Source organism: Papilio polytes, unplaced genomic scaffold (assembly GCF_000836215.1).
Source record: "Papilio polytes unplaced genomic scaffold, Ppol_1.0 DF820956.1, whole genome shotgun sequence".
Classification (NCBI taxonomy): Eukaryota; Metazoa; Arthropoda; class Insecta; order Lepidoptera; family Papilionidae; genus Papilio; species Papilio polytes.
Window position 1 is genome coordinate 1,697,962 of NW_013528248.1, and position 19,738 is coordinate 1,717,699.

Here is a 19,738-nt window from a genome sequence, read left to right on the forward strand (position 1 = left end):
GGCGCGCCTCGCCGCTCGTGTACGCCTCCTTGTTCTCCGACACTGCAGTCGACGACTACCGTTTATTTCTTGAACTCGCCCGTTTTGTAAAACCAATGTTGCATCATTTATTATTGTGTTTACCCCAGGCCTGTATGTGATCGCAGTCCCCGTCCGCGTCTATCCAGGGCGCGCCGATGTGCAGCTGCGGCCGGTGCGGGGGCTCCTCCTCGGACTCCTCGCCGAGGAACTCTAGGTCTTCTATACTGTCACTGAAATATGTTTGCACTGTGCTAGGATTTGCTCAAAAAAAGAACATGCATGTTTCAATTATTATGAAAATAATAAAAAAAAAGTAATTTTCATGAGGGATTAAAAGAACAAAAGCACAAAATTAAAGAAAGCTAAAACTTACCTTGGGTCATAGCTTAAGTAAACGGGAAATATGTATTTAGTAAACTGTCGTATTCTGGATCTCCGTAGAGCTGCAAGATCTTCGGCTTGGTCGTTGTAAGTACTGATTTTATTCTGAAGTTCCATGCTTTGATTTTGAGCATGTTTCCCGAGACTGGCCACTCTCTTTTGATACCTTGGCAGTTTGAGTTGCAGCTCAGTGTTATGATTCTTCAACTCTGACAACTCTTTTCTCTTTGCCTCAATAATACTTCTCCGTTGCTCTATGGCCATCCGCAAGAGATCCAATTTGTCCCGTGACAATTTGTTATCTGTGAGCAGAATGTCTTTCCTGAGCCTTGGTGCTAATAATTTTTCACATCTGTCCAGTATGTGTTGTCTATTAAGTTTTAATCTCATCAGTTTAGCTTGTTTTTCAGCAAATCTGGAAATTACAGTCATTTTGTTTACTAACTTGTAAGTATTCACAGTGAGTTTACTTACTATATTTTAAATTCATTAATTCAAATTACAGAATTTTTCTAAACCAGGTTTTGAACAACATTTTGGTGTACAAAACGAGATTTTCGCAACTAGGTGATTAGTTAATGACCATTGGTAGTCTTTGCCAGAATGTAGGTTAAGGACTAATTTTCAACATACAACACATATCGCCATAAGTACCTTGTTTTCTCATTAGTACCAGTTAAATATATAACTCACCTGTCCGAGTAGGGCATAGAAGAATGTACAAAGTTTCCATTTTTAACACATTCGGCGCAATAAAAGTTTTTCTTGACTGTATAACACAGTAGACATTTCTTGTAATGTCCTTCACTCTCCGTAGATGAAACTTTAAAATCCCGCGGCGCTTCGCTCTCTGCAAGATAACTGAGGGCCATTTTTATTTATTGTTTTTTCATTTCTTTCCTATATTTTGTAAACTTGTCAACAATGTCAGCTGGTAAATGACAAGAGAATGTGCTGACGGCAAGATGACAATCATGACAACATACCTTCAGTGTTGCCGTATTTTAGTATAAATGTTTATAAGATTTTTTTTTCATTGGCTTTACTTAGTTTAACTCTAATTTAATTAAAATTAGTTCATAAATATAACTAAAAATTGACCATTTTATAATGTTGTTCTTGTATTTATAAGTATGAAACGCATGAACTTATGTTGAGCTCTATGAGTTTCGACTGCCGTTACACTTGTATCAATGCATAGGTACGGCGTTACAGTCTCTGTTTTTTTTCAGACTGTGAGAGATGCAGATATGTGATAACAAAAGTAACTTGCAGTCAAAATTACACGTTAAGCAGGATATTACAAATAATATTGGCCTCTGAGAAAATTTTACAGCGTCAATTTTAACTGGCTTTGGCTCTTAATTAAAAATGTCGTCTCGATTTAACAAACAAACGAGACATAACAATACCTTATACTTAAGATTGCAAGAAACGATTCCTGCCGCCGAATTTAGTCATCGGATGACACGACAGACCGCCAAGTACCATCCTCACCATCACGATGGCTGGCATTTCACAACCGTGCGGTTTTCGCGGAACTTTCTGCCCCGCACAGCCGCGTTGTGGAACGGTGTGTCCTCGGCGGTATTTCCAAACCAATACGACTTAGGGTCCTTCAAGAAGCGAGCCTATCATTTCCTCAAAGGCCAGAAACGCATCTGTAGTTCCTCTGGTGTTGCGGATGTCCATGGGCGTCGCTGACCACCTCGGTGTTCTCGCCGCCCGTTTGCCCAACTTTATTATAAAAAAAAACGCAAATATTTAGCTGTACACAAGATGAGCAAATTATACATTAGTCTTTTAGGAGGTGCTAAGAACAATATTCTACACGTAAATACAAACAAGCTCATTGGCACTAGCTGCTATTGACTGTAATTTGAATGAGATCTGCAACTAACGGAAGAAACTTCGCCTTCTTAAGAAAGTAGTAAAGTAAATAGTTTGTTTATCTTGCGTCAAAGTATGGTCCGGTGCTCGGTGTAATGAGAGACTTGATTTACGACTTTGCCAGTTTGTTGGAGGGCAGCAGCAGCTGTTGCGAAGTTAATTATCAGAGAATTTGATTAACCGCGCGTCCGAGCTGCGAGTTCCGAACACTAGTTTGAGTGATCTTCGGCCGCCGAGGGTCCATCACTCTGAATATTAATGAACCTCCAAGGTTTTCCTTATTCAATATCTATTTTGCTTTGGTGCTTTACAGTAGTAATCGCTGTTATGTTTCACGATGTAATCCTATTCACGTCTTAATAGTGATGACGAAATGAAAGTTTGTTTCAGGTATTTGCACTTGTCACATATTAATTATATAGTTGTGAACGATATGCAAGAAACTATTGGTAAATGTAAAATATTCGTTTAAAATTATATTTTAATATTCCAATATGAATTCAAATGAAATCGGGCGAAAAAATATTCAGTTGAATAATTAGTTTTGTCGCAGCGCTGCGGTGCATTGAAATGAATGGAAACGCCATTGATTATTCATGAACGGAATGGTTTTTCGGGAGCGAGATTGGAATGGCCGAGCGCGTTTATTGAACGCTCTTCTAAACTTTGATTGAATTTATCCAGCTGTTCACGGCATCTCACCCATCGATAAAGGTGTAGAAAAAACGAAAGTGGCAGAATGTCGAGTTATTTTTAGTTTAACACTGAAATTTTCGATTTCTTTTAAATGCAAATGTAAAATCAGAATGTAACTCAAACATACACGAGGTAAAATCCCTAGTTTAAATACAAAGTTAGTCAAACTAGAGTGGCAACTCAAACTGCAGTGCGAGGAAAGTTGTCGTCTGCACAAATACGACAGGTGACAAGCAAACAAACCCTACACTTATCATGTTTGTGTCTGTTGAATTAACAAAGATTCCATGAAGTTACATATATTTTACGAAGTGAAATAAATTCGAGCAATTCGAGATTTTTTATTATTCTAATATGTATTAATGCAACTTTTCGTCTGCGCTTGTTTCCTTTCAAAAAAATTATTTCATTGTGCATTGAATTCAGTAGTTTTCGGACTATGACGGTAAACTAATGTCATTTATATTATGAACTGAGGACATCTGGAGGCCGGCGTGCGGGGGTGAGGTGTGCGGCGGCGGGAGGTGAGGACCGCTGGGAAATTCCGATAATTTCATATCGCACACAAATTTGTGGACATGTTTTATTTATACGTATTTACTGCGATCAGCGGTAATATATCATTTAGATTAAACGAATATTTTGCATTAAAATATATTTAACGCACTGTTTTATAACTCGTGCATGAAACATTTTGAAAATACATGCACCATAAGTTTATCTTTCGGAAATAGATTGGATGAATGTATTTATAACCAGCTTTCGCGACTCCATCAGCGTGGTATTAAATAAAAATTGAGTAGCCTATGTATTCTTCCAGACTATCCTCCACGTCTATGCCAAACAACGACATCCGTTTAGCTTTTTAGGCTACAAACTCTATTAAACATCCAACCATCCGTCTAAATACAACATTAATAACATTAGTAAGCTGTGTGTGAACCTTTTTTTATAAATTTTTGTGCAGTTGGCCAACCACTAGTATGGTTTGCTTAGCTATTTGTAACAAATCAACAAAACCTAAAACACATACAAGCGGTACGGATTTTGTTTGTATTGAATGTGTGGGCGCTCACGTCAACAGCGGCCGTAACTCTTTTAATCGAATATTCATACGCGAGCCAATATTCGATACTCGCCGCATATAAAATTATTTTATACGTAAAATCGTTTTTGAATGCATACCACTGTAGCGTAATACGATTACCTTTACGTTAAATTCGTTTATTTGCAGGACATGTTTGGAATCCCTACGAAGGTAATTATTTTGGTTTATCTTGTTTTATGGACAGCAATCAAAGGTTTAACAAGTCTATAACATTGCCAGGGGTATCTGCCTATCCTTCCATTAGTTACCGAAGTAAGTCGTATTTCTTTTTCTCATATTAAACCTATCTGATTTTACAATTAACTACTGCGAAGAGTATATTCTGCGAAATCGTACAAGTAACTTAAACCCAGTCAAAAGAGAACTGATTATAAATAGAAGCGAATTAAGACAACCAGACTAATTGAATGATTGACTTTGCTTTAAAACAGATTATCCGTCAAAGGTAAAAAGCAGATGAAAAGGCAGCCGAGTAATTGAATTTGGATAAACCTTCCAACAGTGACGGCGGAGCGCCCGCGTGGCTTTTGATTAGATTTTGAATCAGATTGTCTAAAGATTTTAAATTAAACCGTCTGAGCTAGCCACACAATAGATCACATTTTGAATCCATTGGTTAAATAATATTGTAAAAGATCATCAAAGAATTATCAAAGAAATAGTATCTAAAACCCCCGTATTAAAGTATAACATAGACTTACCGCATACAATGTGATGTTATTACTTTTCTCGTGTTGTGTTTATATAATTTCCTTCGGGCTCGTTTACAGCGCTCGTATTGGTCGTGAGTACAAAACTTGTGCAGTTTGGAGGCGGCGAATGGCCGCTGTAGCGGGTGCGAGCTAAATTGTTGTGGCATTACAACAGGAAAGAGCTGTTAACTGCAATAGTGGTTATTACAAGCTGCTAGAGTTCCTGGCTACAACAGCATATAATACGAATCAAAATATAGTTAAATCAAGTAAAGATAAAATAAGTAAATTACGATTAATAAATAACGAACAATCGTTCATAAAATCGCACTAGCTGTTCCCGTGCCGCTTCATCCGCTTACTTAAAAACTTAATTTTATTTGTTTACATTAGTCAAATTCTCAATTGCGAATGTCACAATTACTGTTACGCCAATAACCTTTCTTCCTTAATGTTGGCAGCTTGTAGTTGATGGTCCCTTTCCTACATGAAGGATTTTTCCAATTTATTTACTTAAAGCGTGTCGTAAGTGTAATTGCTGACATCCTACGCCACTAAATAGTGTGTGTTTCAATAAAACAACTAGTTTATTGGTTAGAAAAGTGTCATATTAAGATAATGTTTACTTTGTACTTTATTTTTTTTGAAAGAAGGTCTGTATAGTCAGGCTTAAAATGATGACCCCCAAGTAATGCAGCCGCGACCGCCCGCAATATAAACAAGGGGTCGCCGTTATGTGGCTAAGCCGCGTTTTATACGCAATCCCGAGAGTGGTGCATTAGTGGAACTACTCAGGGCTCTATTTATAGTGGTCGTTTGCAAGGATTTGTTCAAACCTCTCTTTGACAGCTGCTTTATGAGTTAACTTTGTACGTTCGCTAGAACAGAGGCACTGTAGTATTCTATGCACATATAATCTTATTTTTTTCTTATACTTATTTAAGTAAAAGTATATTAAAATAGGGTGTAATGTAAAAGAAAGCCAATTCACAGTAACACGTGGTAATGTCTTTTTCACACATTTCGCTGAGTCCGCTCGCTGCCTGACAGGCCACGTCCGCTTTACGCTGCAACACTTGTATAGACATAATGTCATCTCTTGTGTTCTCCTCTGAGAAGACTGAGACTACAATATGTCTCTATACAAGTGTGTTTACAGTGGGAACGCGGAGACGACGCTCTCAACAGCACACGTAGCTCCCGTCCTGTCCCGAACTGCTAACGACTCTAACAAGGGTACATTTTTATTTTACACGCATTAAATTCTGTTAAAATTTACTAAGAAAGTATAACAGGAAAGTATGAAAATAACTGAGTGCTTTTCTTAGTTTTGTCAACTTGTCCAGTGTCTAAAGATAAAAATGAAAATGTAGGTAATTATTATGAATCTTAACAATGTTTTTATGTTATGTTAGAGACTTACGTTAATTTAATAGTGAAAATTCCATTTTTGTGTGCAATAATATGAAATCTAGCTCTTGTGCTCTTCCCTACATACCAATATTGAATCCTAAATCGAATTCTGTCGAACAGAATTTACCGGCGCCGTTGGAAGTGCGACTGCATAAAAGTAAATACGATTTTCCTAGAGATTTGTTGAACAAACCGATGTGACGTATAATGTTATAGCATGAATGAAAATTCAAGAAAATATTTGTAAGCAAAACCAAATGTAATATTAAAACATACTTGGAAGACTTAGTATTAGAACTATGTGAAGTAGGAAAATAATGGAAGAAAAACTGTTGAGTAATATTGGGTCTCTAATAATGATTTATTAAGACCGAATACGCAAACCACACGGATACATTGAAACATTTCACAAAATCACGACACGCCATAAAAAGATGTCAAAGAAAGACGTTCACCGACTGCATTTTCAATCGGTGAGCATAATGGAGAGATGTTGTTTCTGCAGTCGCCGCACGTAGCCGGCCGCCACACGCCGCACGCCGCACGCCGCACGCCGCACACCGCACACCGCACACCGCACGCTGCAACCGCAGCCGCAAATACTGAACAGAGCTGCACAACTGCACACTCCTGGGGTTTTTTCCCAGACGTGCTTGTCATCGTCGAACGCCGACTGCTCTAAGCATTTTTCATATATCTATATTTACCACTTTATGCACTTATCTTTAGAATTTTAAAACATATGAATGCAGACTGCGCGCTTTTATTTTTCTTTGAAAGGTTAGCTCTTGATGGTGTTACCACTATTGAGGTTCCCATTTACAATATCTCCGAGATATTTCTTTAAGATTGTAAAGTATGAATAGTTAGAATAGAATTTACGTAAGAAAGCTATAAGGTGTGTTATTTGCGAGCAATATTGTGCCGCTCACATCGAGCCGGCTCGACTCGATTGGATCCAATCTGGAGTAATAATGCGCTACCCTCTCCTACCCTCTGCTCGGCCTCTCATCGCTCGCTATCTATTCAGGCAATTTTGATGGAAATTGCAAGTTACATAGCAAAGATATCTAATAAACATACATCAAATAATACAACTATTATATTGTCATGGTCGTACCATTACATATTGACAACCAATCGTTTTTTTACTTTAACTGTATCCTTTGAAACAAAAATAAAACATTGACGAGAAACGTGTATCGAGAATAAAATTGTTCTAGTTAAAATGTAATAATGTAAGACTTATTCTAGGAAATAAGATCGTTTAAATTGCTAATTTTATCCCGTCCCGGTCACTTATCTGGTAGTAGCGAGGCAGTTAGGATATCGCCGCGCTCGCTGCAGCATGCAGGCTCACTGCCACACTGCTAGATAAGAGTCTGCCAATTGCCAGTTGCCAGCCACTTGCCATTTGCCGGCGGCAGTGTAGGAATATTCAACAGCGAGTGCTCGTTGCTTTTTAACATAACACTCTCCGTCGATTTGAGAATTTCTCTGTTTATGTTTCATTTCGTACATGATTCTGTATCCCTTAAAGCAGTAAGGCAATGATAATTCTTCTGAATTCTTTATACTCGTGTAGTTGCTTAAAACCGTTGGTTTACTTTGATTGCAATTGTCAAGTAAACATTCCTGTAAATGAGAAAGCGCTCCATGCATTCCGCACAAGACAGGTGCAGAGTTTGAGCAAAGAGTCGTGTTTGTGCGACGCCTGTGCTGTTTGTGTTAAGTTATTGTTACAATGTTTGAACGCGCCTCGCCCTCTGCAGCTCGCTCTGTGAACTGTGAACAACTAAGAGACAACTGTGACGTGCTTCAGCTTTGAGCCTGTGACAAATCAAATAGTCAACATTCTCGCTTCATGAGTTCAAGATATTTGATTTCAATCTGATACCAAAAGCTTGTGTTAGCAGTTTGAATTTAAACATTTCAATTTACTAAATACAGTAATGGTAAATCATTAAATTGGATAGAAAAATGCTTTAAAGTTTTGACTTCACGTAAGAGTTTACCTAACGTGTTAACTCTCCCTATTATGGTAAAATTGTTGGCAATTTAGTTGAAAGACGTAAGACCCGTGAGTTGATTCAGCATTAAAATGGATTTAGTCCGCGTTAGTTGAATGCATTCCATTTGTGTCGCAAGCGAAGCGACGACGAGCTCGCAGCGAGGAATTATTGAATTTGCTCTGGGCGGGTGATGGAGGTGATTCACGCGAGTGACGCATTAGCCGCCTTCGTCTGATTGCAACCCTGGCCCCTCGCCCCTCGCCCCTCGACACGGGAAAGCGATTATTCAATCATGCTATTGGATTTTCTTATAAGGAAGTGTTATTATATTTGCTCACTTGGAAAGAGACTTTTTATCTTCCTCAGTTCTTTCTGCTCGTGAAAGGTTTTCGAATTTACATTGCATAGTCCGCATCTAGTAATGATGAATGTAGAACAAATCAATTTCTATCACAGTACGTTTGGTTCGGTTGCGCTTTATATTAAGTAATTACAATATGTGTAAGGTAAGTAAGAGTGTAGTGGCACCATAATTTGAAAACCAAAAAAAATGTTCTATCGTTAGTAACATAATATGCTGAAACATGGTATAAATGTTAATATTGGCTTGTATCCAAATTAGTAAAGTTTGTTCTGTAAACAAAGTTAATTGTTTCCGGGCTGCAGGCTGCAGGCTACAGGCTACAGGCTACGGTGGAAGCTAATTTTTACTGAACATCTGCACTTTACGACACTAATAACATTAGCCGCCGCACCGCTGCTGCGCCGCTCTGCAATAGCAATATTAAAATAGACAAGAGATCTAGTGCATATAAGCCTACTTAACTATTTTCAAATGACAAATATCGTGTCATGATTCTTATTGATCAGGTAAAAAGATTGTAAACAGGAGCAACATGTATTAGATTAGAAGATGAGAAATAAAGATGCCTAAAACTCTGTCTATTATAAAACCTATTGTTTTATGTTTAAGTCTTTTCCTTAATCAAAAATCTTTTAAAGTTGTACTCTTCCCGGTTAATGAAATGTAAGAACTTTTTGGCATGAATACCACCAAAATAATGCTCGACATGACCCCGCGTTGCATCTGTCATTTATTATCTTTCCGGGTCGTACTAATTGGCATTTTTTTGTTATTCCTCTCAGAATTCGGATACGAAATGAATGAAAAGTTACGTCGCCTGAAGAACACATGCCTTGTCCGATTAATTGGATCGGGTCACAATGTCTGCCGTGTTGAGCACTCTTTGAACTTACTAATTGAATGGTAACATTTAAATGAGAATTCGTTAGGAGGCACTGATTACAAGTTGAAACAAAAATGTAGATGGAATGGAAATTTTATTGCACCACAAAGTAAATTGGACAAGCAGTAGCATTGTGAACTTATTATAAAAAATTACTGTGGTTTCTTTTTAAATAAAGGCAACCTTTCGAATAAAAAAAAACGATATCTTAAAAGTGTCAAGTTTCTAATTCCTCTATTAGCTAGTTCGTTAGTCCTCCATGTTGACTCATTAATATCGTTGACAAAAGCAACAGGGCCGGTCTGCCGGCTAAACACCGCCGCGACAAATTGTGCCCAATTGTGTTGTAATTGATGAGGCTAGGGATTGCCCACCGCCTTGCCGCCTTGCCGCCTTGCCGCCCCGCCGCCCCGCCGCCCCGCCGCGCCGCCGCGCCGCCGGCCGCGCGAACTGTGTCTCTATTTGTCCACTAATTAGCTAAATGACTTGACAAAATCTCTCAATTATCCATTTGTTACAGTATTAAATATGGCTCACTTATTAATGTTGAAATAGAAAACTCAGACGGCTTTACAAACGACAAACGAGGACTTTTACTAAACTTGTCGCGATTAGTGCAGGTATAATGTTAAAGAAGATAAGGCATTAAAAATTATTTAATTGAAGTAGCAGAAACTATAAGATCAAGAACATAGATACAGAGAGCTGGGCAGAGAGTATAGAACAGAGGAGGTGACAAGTTTTTATCGCAAGTAATTTGGCGCCGCATCGTGCGCGGCGCGGCCCCGTAATGACGTCATTATTTCTCCGAGATCGAGACACGTCAGAGATACAAGTTGAGATTTATCGTCCGATGACACCCAAGTGGCACATCTACTTCAATACACTATGATACAATACTACTGAAAATATAATAACAGCACTTTGCCATTCAAAGATGGAATAGACTAGTAACGACTAAATAAGTCCATTTGATACAAATATAAAGGCATTTTTCCAAATAGAATCGTTAAGATGGTCATCAGATGTAGCTAGGTTGACTGCATAAGCTATTTGTTTTGTGTGCAATTAAAATAATATTTTTATTTCAAACTCAGAACATATCATGAATTAAAATGATTCGGCTCATCTTATATGGGGACAGTAAATTTAGCTAAAAAATACGTAACATCACAAAACGTAATAACCATAAATATGAAGTAACATTTCGTATAAGAAGGAAAATAATGTTTTGGGTGGAAATTTATGCAAAGAGTCGCGACGGGAGCGACCTGAAAAATTTGAATCTGTGACTTGAATTTGCTTTATTACATTTACCTGAGTAATGTTATAGAGATAAATAGACGCACCAGCTTCTGATGTTTTTTATTTTGACGCCATTTATGTCGCCTTGATAAATATTTATGCTTATATATTGTCACAACTCTGTTTTTACAAACGAAATTCATAAAATACGTATGGATTTTGCTGACAAGACAATATCTGTTTACCCTTATTAATTCTAGCTTTTAGGAATAAGTTAAGCTTTTAGAATAAGTGTATCCATTTGTCATATTCCAGTTTTATCTCTACTCAAACACAGTCGATTTTATCTTATTTCTGTGTGTTCTTTACAAACCGTGTTTTGTTCTTTTTACATTTACCTCACTATCAGAGAGTGAGACACAAAACAAACCGATGTATTTAATTATCAAATGCATTGATTTAGTGTACACTGGCTCTGCAAATGATTGGTCAAACAATTACAATGTCAAGAGCCAGATTAACTCGTGACATAAACTGGCCCGACTTGATTACCAATCAGTTGCAGACCAGTACAACACCGTACTCGCTATACATACTCGTGTATGTGATATGCAAAGCCAACATGGATCAAATATTTATACATTCCTATAATTAATAATTAAACTTGTTATAATTGGTTTGTTGTATTTGATGGATTGGTATGCAAAATTGTTGACAACAGATTGCAATGCTTGTGGGAAATAATATAAAATCTTGCATGTGTGTGTATCGGACCAAAACTTCCATCAACTATTGATAGAAAATATCCTACTTCATACTAATAAATGCGAAAGTTTAGATGGATGGATGTTTGTTAGAATTTGTAGCAAAAACGGTTGAACTGATTTCGATGAAATTTGGTATAGATGTAGAGGATAGTCTGGAAGAACACATAGGCTACTTACTTTTGTTTTTTTTTATCCTACGCGGACGGAGTCGCGGGCGACAGCTAGTAATACATAATTTTGTATGTTAGAAGTACCTGTCAATGTCAAGCATCTATCTATTGCAATAGTTATGGATCGATTAATTTATGTAATTGTGTTTGCTAGAGTCGCGAGCGCGATGCGAGTGGTACGAGCTCCGAAGCCAATCAAGTTATCGTCAAGCCGCGCTAAACAAACACCGACTGTTTGTTCGCTATTATTGAATTACTGTTTACAATTAATATGACATATACCTACGTATGTGATCCAGAAGGATATGCAGATACAATAACCGATAATATCGCCTTTTGAAAGAATGTCAATGTCTAAATATTTGTACATTTCGTTTATTAATGTTAAAACAATTTAAGGCAAAGTAAATCGCATTTGGTCGATACTTACAGTACGTCCGCGAGCGGAATATCCGTCCGTTTATTTCAGCTCGTTTACTTTTATTGCTGCCAATACAGATTAACGAGCATTAAAGTGTTTACAGATTTAATTAAATTGTAGAGTCGCTGACGAATACGACCCAATAACAATCAACAAGGCTGTTAATGAAGACATTCGGGCAGTTTTATTTGTTTAAACAGTCTTATAAAATCGAACAATTAGATGTAATTGTTGTTAATTTAGTTGAAACGTAACTATAAATAGTGATATTTACTTGTACAGATGCCTTTGGTATAACAAACACTAATCAATTTCGCTTCAATTAACTTTCTGTGATCCAATCTTTGTGCCCTGCGAAGGCAGTACCTCGCTACAGATTGGATCTGTCCCTTCACATGACATCCCACTGTCCCACTCGTATCCTTTACATTATTTGGAATGTGAGTTGGATCGATTCCTTCGTCCTTTGTGATGCGTACATCAAAGTCATGTAACTTGTCCCTTATTTATTTACGATTTCGAATAAATAAATGAGGAAACATTGATGTTATGGGATTTATTAATATACAAACTTGACTTGTAAGTTCGACATTACCCTTTGTGATGTTGTTCAATTATAGCATTCTGTTGCTGTCAGACAAGCACCTATAAGTCGACATATAGTCATCATATTTGTGAAGCCTCGTATATTATCATGCGCCAGAAATAAACAAGATATTGTAAGGTCCGCGGGGCGAGGTTGAGGGACGAACCTCATGTTGATTGAAACGCGGCCGCCACAAAGGACATCACCGACGCAATAATAACATCTTATTTTTCTTGTCCCTCGACAAATAACTTGTCATAAACATCACTCAGTCCATGACAATGATATTGTTTACTTTGCCTAAAGAAACTATTTATTTCATACACTATTTTGTATCTTTACATGTGGATAAAGTTGTGTTATTGTTTATTGTAAGTGCATCTGATAGGCTTTATGTAACGGCAGTCAGAGTTCAATGAAAACACTATATCAAGGTGTGCAAATAAATCTCTAGTGTTGATTTGCGTAATACTGTTTGTGTTAGCACAGAGCAGAGAGCAGAGAGCAGAGAGCAGAGAGCTCAGAGCTATGAAGGCAATCAAAGTGTACGGCTGTAACTGAGTGCCGGCCGCCGACACACGAGCACAGCATCGAGTGAGACCGGCTTTACACACCTGTGTAAATCTCTCACTACCTGTTGTTTGTATTAAGTCGTGTAACAAGTCTGCACGAACATGTACAGAGCAATTTACAAAACACTCAGATTGTAATAAATATTAAATAACTACAAATCACATTTATTAAATCGTATCGTAAAACATTTCCAAATATTAATACTAACATAAGAAAAACTCAATGTAACATCAATTATTTGTCAGAGAAATGAAGTCGGTTCACAATGCACGACCTTAGAGTCCTCGTCGTTGGCTGGACGATTGGATATCGTTTATTTTATATAAAGGTGAGTTTCCACTGAAGAAAAATGTCGAGGTAGAAAAATAAGTAATTCAATATTATTTACTAAGAATCTCTACATATCAAATATCTGGTCTCCTATATTCCTGCAATAACCGCATCAAGGTACTTTTATAAGGATATTCTACCATTTCACTGGATTAGACTAGCTAAGTATATGCTGTTAGTTATGAGACATCAGAGTACAATATGAAGCCGCCTTTATCCTGCGAAGTCAATACACGAATATACGTCACGATCACGACGCGTCATCTATCAACGAAATGGATCTCTTCTCCCTCCCCACCCCTCACCTCCCCGTGTTCCTCCCTTTGATACTTCCTATTGCAATCATTTAAGAGGCGAGTTGTGGAAATATCACTAAAAGGACGTTGCTCGAATTTAATATACGCACTGTATATTCAGTGTGTATTAGACATTAGAGAAAACATTACTTTAATGAAAATCTCTAGACATATAAACTTAATTAGGGTATATTCATGAAAATATAATAAAAGATAAGGTTACAATTTACGTATATTTGTAGAGTGTTATTCTGTCCTTTGTATTGTTTTAATGTAGTAGTCGAATGAATAAACGGAAGAACAAATGTCTACGGTATAAAGGGGACATATCCAATTAGCGAGACGACACGATAGCGGACAGGGGGTTGTGAGGGGGAGGGGTAGTATCAAAGAAAGTTAATTGAAGCAAAATTGATTAGTTTGCCTGCGGTCAGGTGGCGCCACCCGCGCCTTGTGGCGTTGGACAGTCGGTAGTTTTTGTATTTTACTTTATGTAAATTGACTAATGATAAATATATTAATATTAATTATTAAATTGCGTTATTGTGTCGGAATGTAGAGGTTAGGATTTCTAGTAATTACGAATTTGACGTGGGTAACGTAATACCCTTTTTAAAAATGGCGTACAGAGCAGACATGGGTAATATGTCATTATTTGTCATTTATTATACGACAAAAATTATATGTTATTTACTGTTATTCTAGAACTCTTATTAGGTACAAAATATAACTTCTGTAAGTTTTGCAAAATCCTTTCCTGCAAGTTTTCATTTACACGTTCAAATAAAAGCCATGATTGGAAGCACAATAAAACACGACACAGAACGTGCAGACAATCAGAGCTTGTTATTAAAGGTAATGGGGTGAGATCGAGTCGTAATTGTCGGGAAGTTAGTGTTCACAGTTGAGTTGAGCTCAGTTGGGGCGACGGGCAGGGGGGGGGGAGTGCGGCGGAGGAATAAGGAAATGTAACGATGTCGCTCAACTAACTGCTTGTTAGAGACGCTGAGGACGGAAGCTGTTCCATTTAGCGCAACTTCTCGCACAAGAACCTATAACACGATTAGTTGACAACTTCTACAGTCTGTTGTTAACACTTTTTACTACGCGAACATTACAAAATTACAATTATTTCTTTATAAGAACGGTCGCCATCTTTTCAGTTATCTATGGCAGGAGAAAGCTTAATAAATTGGTAAATAATAATAAAGCATATTCTTTACGTTGTTATCACATTATTCAAATTTCTTTTTACTAAAATAATTCAAATAACTTTTTATAATTCGTATCTGTCTGTCAGGAAAATCTCTACAATTAATATTAATTGACTGCAGCGGATTCGGAAAAAATACTAATGGATCCGAAAAAAGCGTCCCCGAGGAGGGAGCTGGAGTTTTATAACTGTCAGCGGAATGGAGATGGTTTAAAACATTTGTCTTGTCTTAAGTAAACGAATGTAAAGAAACAAGACGGAATATTTAGCGTTCTAGAAGTATCCTGTTGAAGTAAACAGCGGGCGATTGCGATGCCCGGCACACTCACTGCAACTAAAACATTCTTAAATTCACTTCGGTTTGCTGGAAAATTCAATTTTTTACGGTGTTTTTCGCACTGTACACAGGTTTTTAAAATGTTTGGGGTCTTTTGTGATATGGAGACTTTTAAAGCGCAGTGTTTAATTACGGAAATCTCCTACAGATTACATAACTGTCACGCGAATTTCTTGAGATTTGCTTATCGACTCTGAGTACTGTTAATAGCACTAGTCGTCTGTAATTAATACTTAGGCATTACTTTGTTTTTAATCCTAGTATTAATAATAAACGAGTTCATATCAGTTGTAACAGTTATTATTTATTATGTCTTAGTGAGTTTTCTCTGCGAGTTCAGTCGTTACTAAGTTAAGGTTTCGTCTAGCCTGCCCGGCGACCTACGTATTGAACTATGTACTACAATATGTGTTATTACTGTCGTTATGTTTTATGAATATACTCAAGGATATGGTTATGGGCAGTAAACGCTCAGCATATGCCTTCTGACTTATCTAATGTATCTCTATATTATTACACAACTTATTTAATTGATACTGTCGCTTTAAACTCAGAGCAACACTCCTCGCCTCTCGATGCGCGCCAATCTATCCAATACTTCTAGTGACATTGACAGCTGTCAGCTAGGGACGTGACGTTTATGCCGATAATCTAGAGTTGCTCCAATTCTATAGCACGGTACTAATTTTATTCCTAACAATACTTTGTAATAAAGACGTAGTTATATCAAATTTTATAGAGTTTAATGAATTGAAGATGTTAATAAGAACAATGATTGTCATAGAAATGTTTGACTTACTTGGTAATGAATCGTGTTAATGTACAAAACTTAAGTTCTTCCTTGTGAAATTAATTAGTAAAGCTGTATCGAGAAATAGAGGGAAATTTTCGGTAAAACTTGGTAATATATTCCATTGTAGGTAAATAACAAAGTGGGGTCTGCGGGCGCATTATTTACCGCCGAACTTTCTCTCAAACAAAACTTGAGAAGGCTTCAAATAATTATCTCTCGTAAAATGTAGCACTGGTCTACAGAAAGTTTATAATTGTGAGGGTTTGAAACTACAGGAGTTTGTAAAATACATGTTTTATAGTTTCTTAAATGGATTTAAACTATTTAAAGATAGTTAAAGTAGACTTTAGAGAGTGCCAGACCTTTTTATGTAGTAGATAAAGATAGGTATTAGTTTTATAGTTACTTGAGCAGTACGAACAGTTAAAATCGTATATAATACATTGAAAATGCAAATCTTTCTTACCATACATTTTTGTAATGTGAAAAAACTTTAAAAATATCGCTTTTGTAAGATCCATCGACGCAGTTTTTACCGTTTTCGACAGTAATTTCTTTGGGATGTAATTTATTTCCTTCAATCTGTTTTTATGGGTCGTCGATAGTGATTAACGATTGTTTAAGAGCCTCGAGAAATTGTTTTTAATGAATTCCTTTAGATAAATTTCAGATCAAGACGAATTAATATTTTACAAGTACTTTCAAATTAGGACTATCAAATGGTATCCTATAATGTGTTGTTTCCTTTCAAAGTGTAGTGTTTTGTTTATGTTGTTCGTACAACCAGTATCTATAACAAGCGTAATCTGCGTGGACAAGTAAAGATATACTATCGCTGAAGCAGCCCGCGGGTGTTAATCCCTGACCCTCATACATTACAGCACAATTGGATACAATTTGTCGCGAAGCAGCGGGGGATGGGGGAGAGGGGGGGGAGGAGATTGTCCGCATCGCTTTTATCAACATTATTAATGGCTCAACTTAAATTGTAACAATAACGTAAATCGTCGGCGACGAAATTATAAAGAAAATATGGTATCTTTTTTGTTGAATGAATAAAGAGACGAGCACAACACTTTTCAAGCCAGAAACCATCACTTTTGAGACGCTTCTTCTCTCGAAAATAAAACTGTACAGTTAAATCAAGTTAAAAATGGTTATAATTCCACAATTACAACTTCTATATGTCTCTACCAACATAGATAGTAATACAGATACAGAACTAAGTACGAACATTACATCCTGTTTGTTACAACCCTTATGACATGTCATATAAGTTGTTAAATTGTCAACCCACAACCTCGTAATACACCGTAACACCACATAACTCCAAACTCTCGTGTCTTATCGAGGAATAAACCAACCTCTACGCTTCATTGCGGGCATTCACTGAGCTACAAGTTTAGCAACTGTTGTAAAGCGCCTTATAACAGTTACTGTACTCATGAATTATTTTTGAATTAGAGAAATTGCGTGGAATTAGAAATTAAAATGAGATTTACTAAAAATGACGAGATTAGCTAAGAATGAAACGAGAATCTCGAAAAACTTCAGACCCCACAGTTGTTACTGCTTATGATACTGTTACTGCGACCGATTTATTTAAAAAGAAAACAATAAAATAACGATTTTATTGTCCGGCGTATTATAACTTAAATTCTGGTCAAACTGCTTTTCGTATTTTATAACATTGCGTATAAACTCAACAGTGTTTTCTACAGTCAAAATAAAAAAAAAAACTTACTGAAATGCGAATAACTTTCACAGAATGCAATAACTTCTGAGATGCATTGTTTTATTTATTCCAATGTTCATCAGTGGCAACGAATGGCCGAGAGCGTGCTTTGGACAATGCCCCGGCGACAGGGGAGGCGACGACTGAGTGCAGCAAAACTAAAAGAGCAGAGCAACTGGCTTTAAATAAATAAGTGGAAACGAGCAGGAGTCGTGCAATCGTTTCCGCTACGACACGATGCTGCTGAAAAAACACTCGCAAATAAACTGAGAACAATTGTAAAGGTTAGATTGCTTTATGTTTTGGTTTCATTCTGAACTGTAAGTCTTATCTACATTTATACGATACAGTTAGATTTATTGTGGAGATATTCTATCGCAATATTCACTGGCTTTCCGTTGCCTTCTTTTGTAATACATGTTTCTCTCTCTTCCTTTCTTCTTTACAATCGACGAACTGGCCATATCTGATTACTTTCTAGTTCTATTTAAAAACATTATGGTACAATAAACTTAAAGTTAAATCAGAAGATTGTAGATTAGTGTGAGAACATATTTAGTCCTCCATTTTGTTTGTGTCGCGAGCATTTGTAAGCGAAGTGTTTGTGTTACATGTACTGTGTAGTCTAATTTCACCTGATGTTACCACTACCTATGTTATTTAACTACGATAATAGAACATTAATTATGTCTTTATTCTTCATTGCCTCATCATCACATATTATAATGAAGCAAAGAGAAATTATCTCGAAATTCCTTTCTAAGATACAATTTTCATCAATGTCTTTCAAATTATATCACATATTTCGTAATTATATTTGACATACACTTAGTTGGCTACTGATAGTAATATTTTTCATATAACTATAATATTGCCTAATAAACTAACTAGCTGTTCTCGTGTGGCTTGATCCGCACGACATATGATAAACTTTCATTTGTATGTAAAAATTTAAAAGCTCAAATGACAATGAAGCACTTCCTATTGGCTGAAAATTTTACTAACCATGAGAACCTTCATTATTTGTCACCCGATTGTCTTTTCTCGTTGACTATTTTTTTTTCTTTGACTTACTGCACTTTGCTCTTAATTAAAAGGAGAACTATTTAAAAATGTGTTGTGATTGCTGACGTCTTCCATAATAAAGAAGTGTGGGCGTAGACCCGTATAAAGCGTAAACTTTATTATATTATTATAGGTAGAGAAATAATTTGTTAGTTATTATTTTGATGCTACATATGTAGTATGTCAATGTATGGCAGGATGTACACAGCGAGCAACGACCGACAATGTCGGGGTTGTGTGGGTCGCTATTATACCGGATTCGATCCAATCCGCTCGGCCAGACTCATGAAAGCCGAGATACTCGCAAATATGTAGTTTACTTACACAACACGGTATAGATTAACCAAGGATAATACGACATAAGAAAACTGTCCTTTAGGGCCTGTCCCACCGGTGGTAGATAGAGGCCCTGATAGTGTAAATATGACGTCACGTCAGATAAAATACAAAATTTCTGTCCCACCAATTTTAAATAGCAGATAACGCTGTGACGTTTTAAATGTCAATGTCATTTTTTTTACAAGCCTCATACAAAACTTTTCGATTCTGTCCCACGGGTGGCTGACAAAGAGTTCTGGATAATGTCGAAATGACATGAATGTCACAATGACGTCAGATATGGTGCAAAATCCAGTCCCACAAGTTTCGGATAGGTAAAATAGCAAATTTACGAGCTCCTAATTTGACTGCCAGATCGAGTGACCATTATCTTTTTATCAACTGGATGACAAAACTTTCTTTGGTCTT

The 19,738-nt window shown here is 36.8% G+C and overlaps 1 protein-coding gene across 1 annotated transcript in view; it reads right to left on the reverse strand.

The window, feature by feature from the left end:
- LOC106109956 (beclin 1-associated autophagy-related key regulator) overlaps nt 1-1,356 on the reverse strand; it is a 2,368-nt gene extending 1,012 nt beyond the window's left edge. Inside the window, exons 1-4 of the mRNA XM_013291614.1 lie at nt 1,096-1,356; nt 395-817; nt 124-251; nt 4-42 (exon numbers count right to left, since the gene is read on the reverse strand). Coding sequence (XP_013147068.1) covers nt 4-42; nt 124-251; nt 395-817; nt 1,096-1,274 — 769 coding nt within the window. The 5' untranslated portion in view covers nt 1,275-1,356. The remainder of the gene's footprint in view (nt 1-3; nt 43-123; nt 252-394; nt 818-1,095) is intronic.
- Between the last annotated feature and the right edge of the window lie 18,382 nt (nt 1,357-19,738).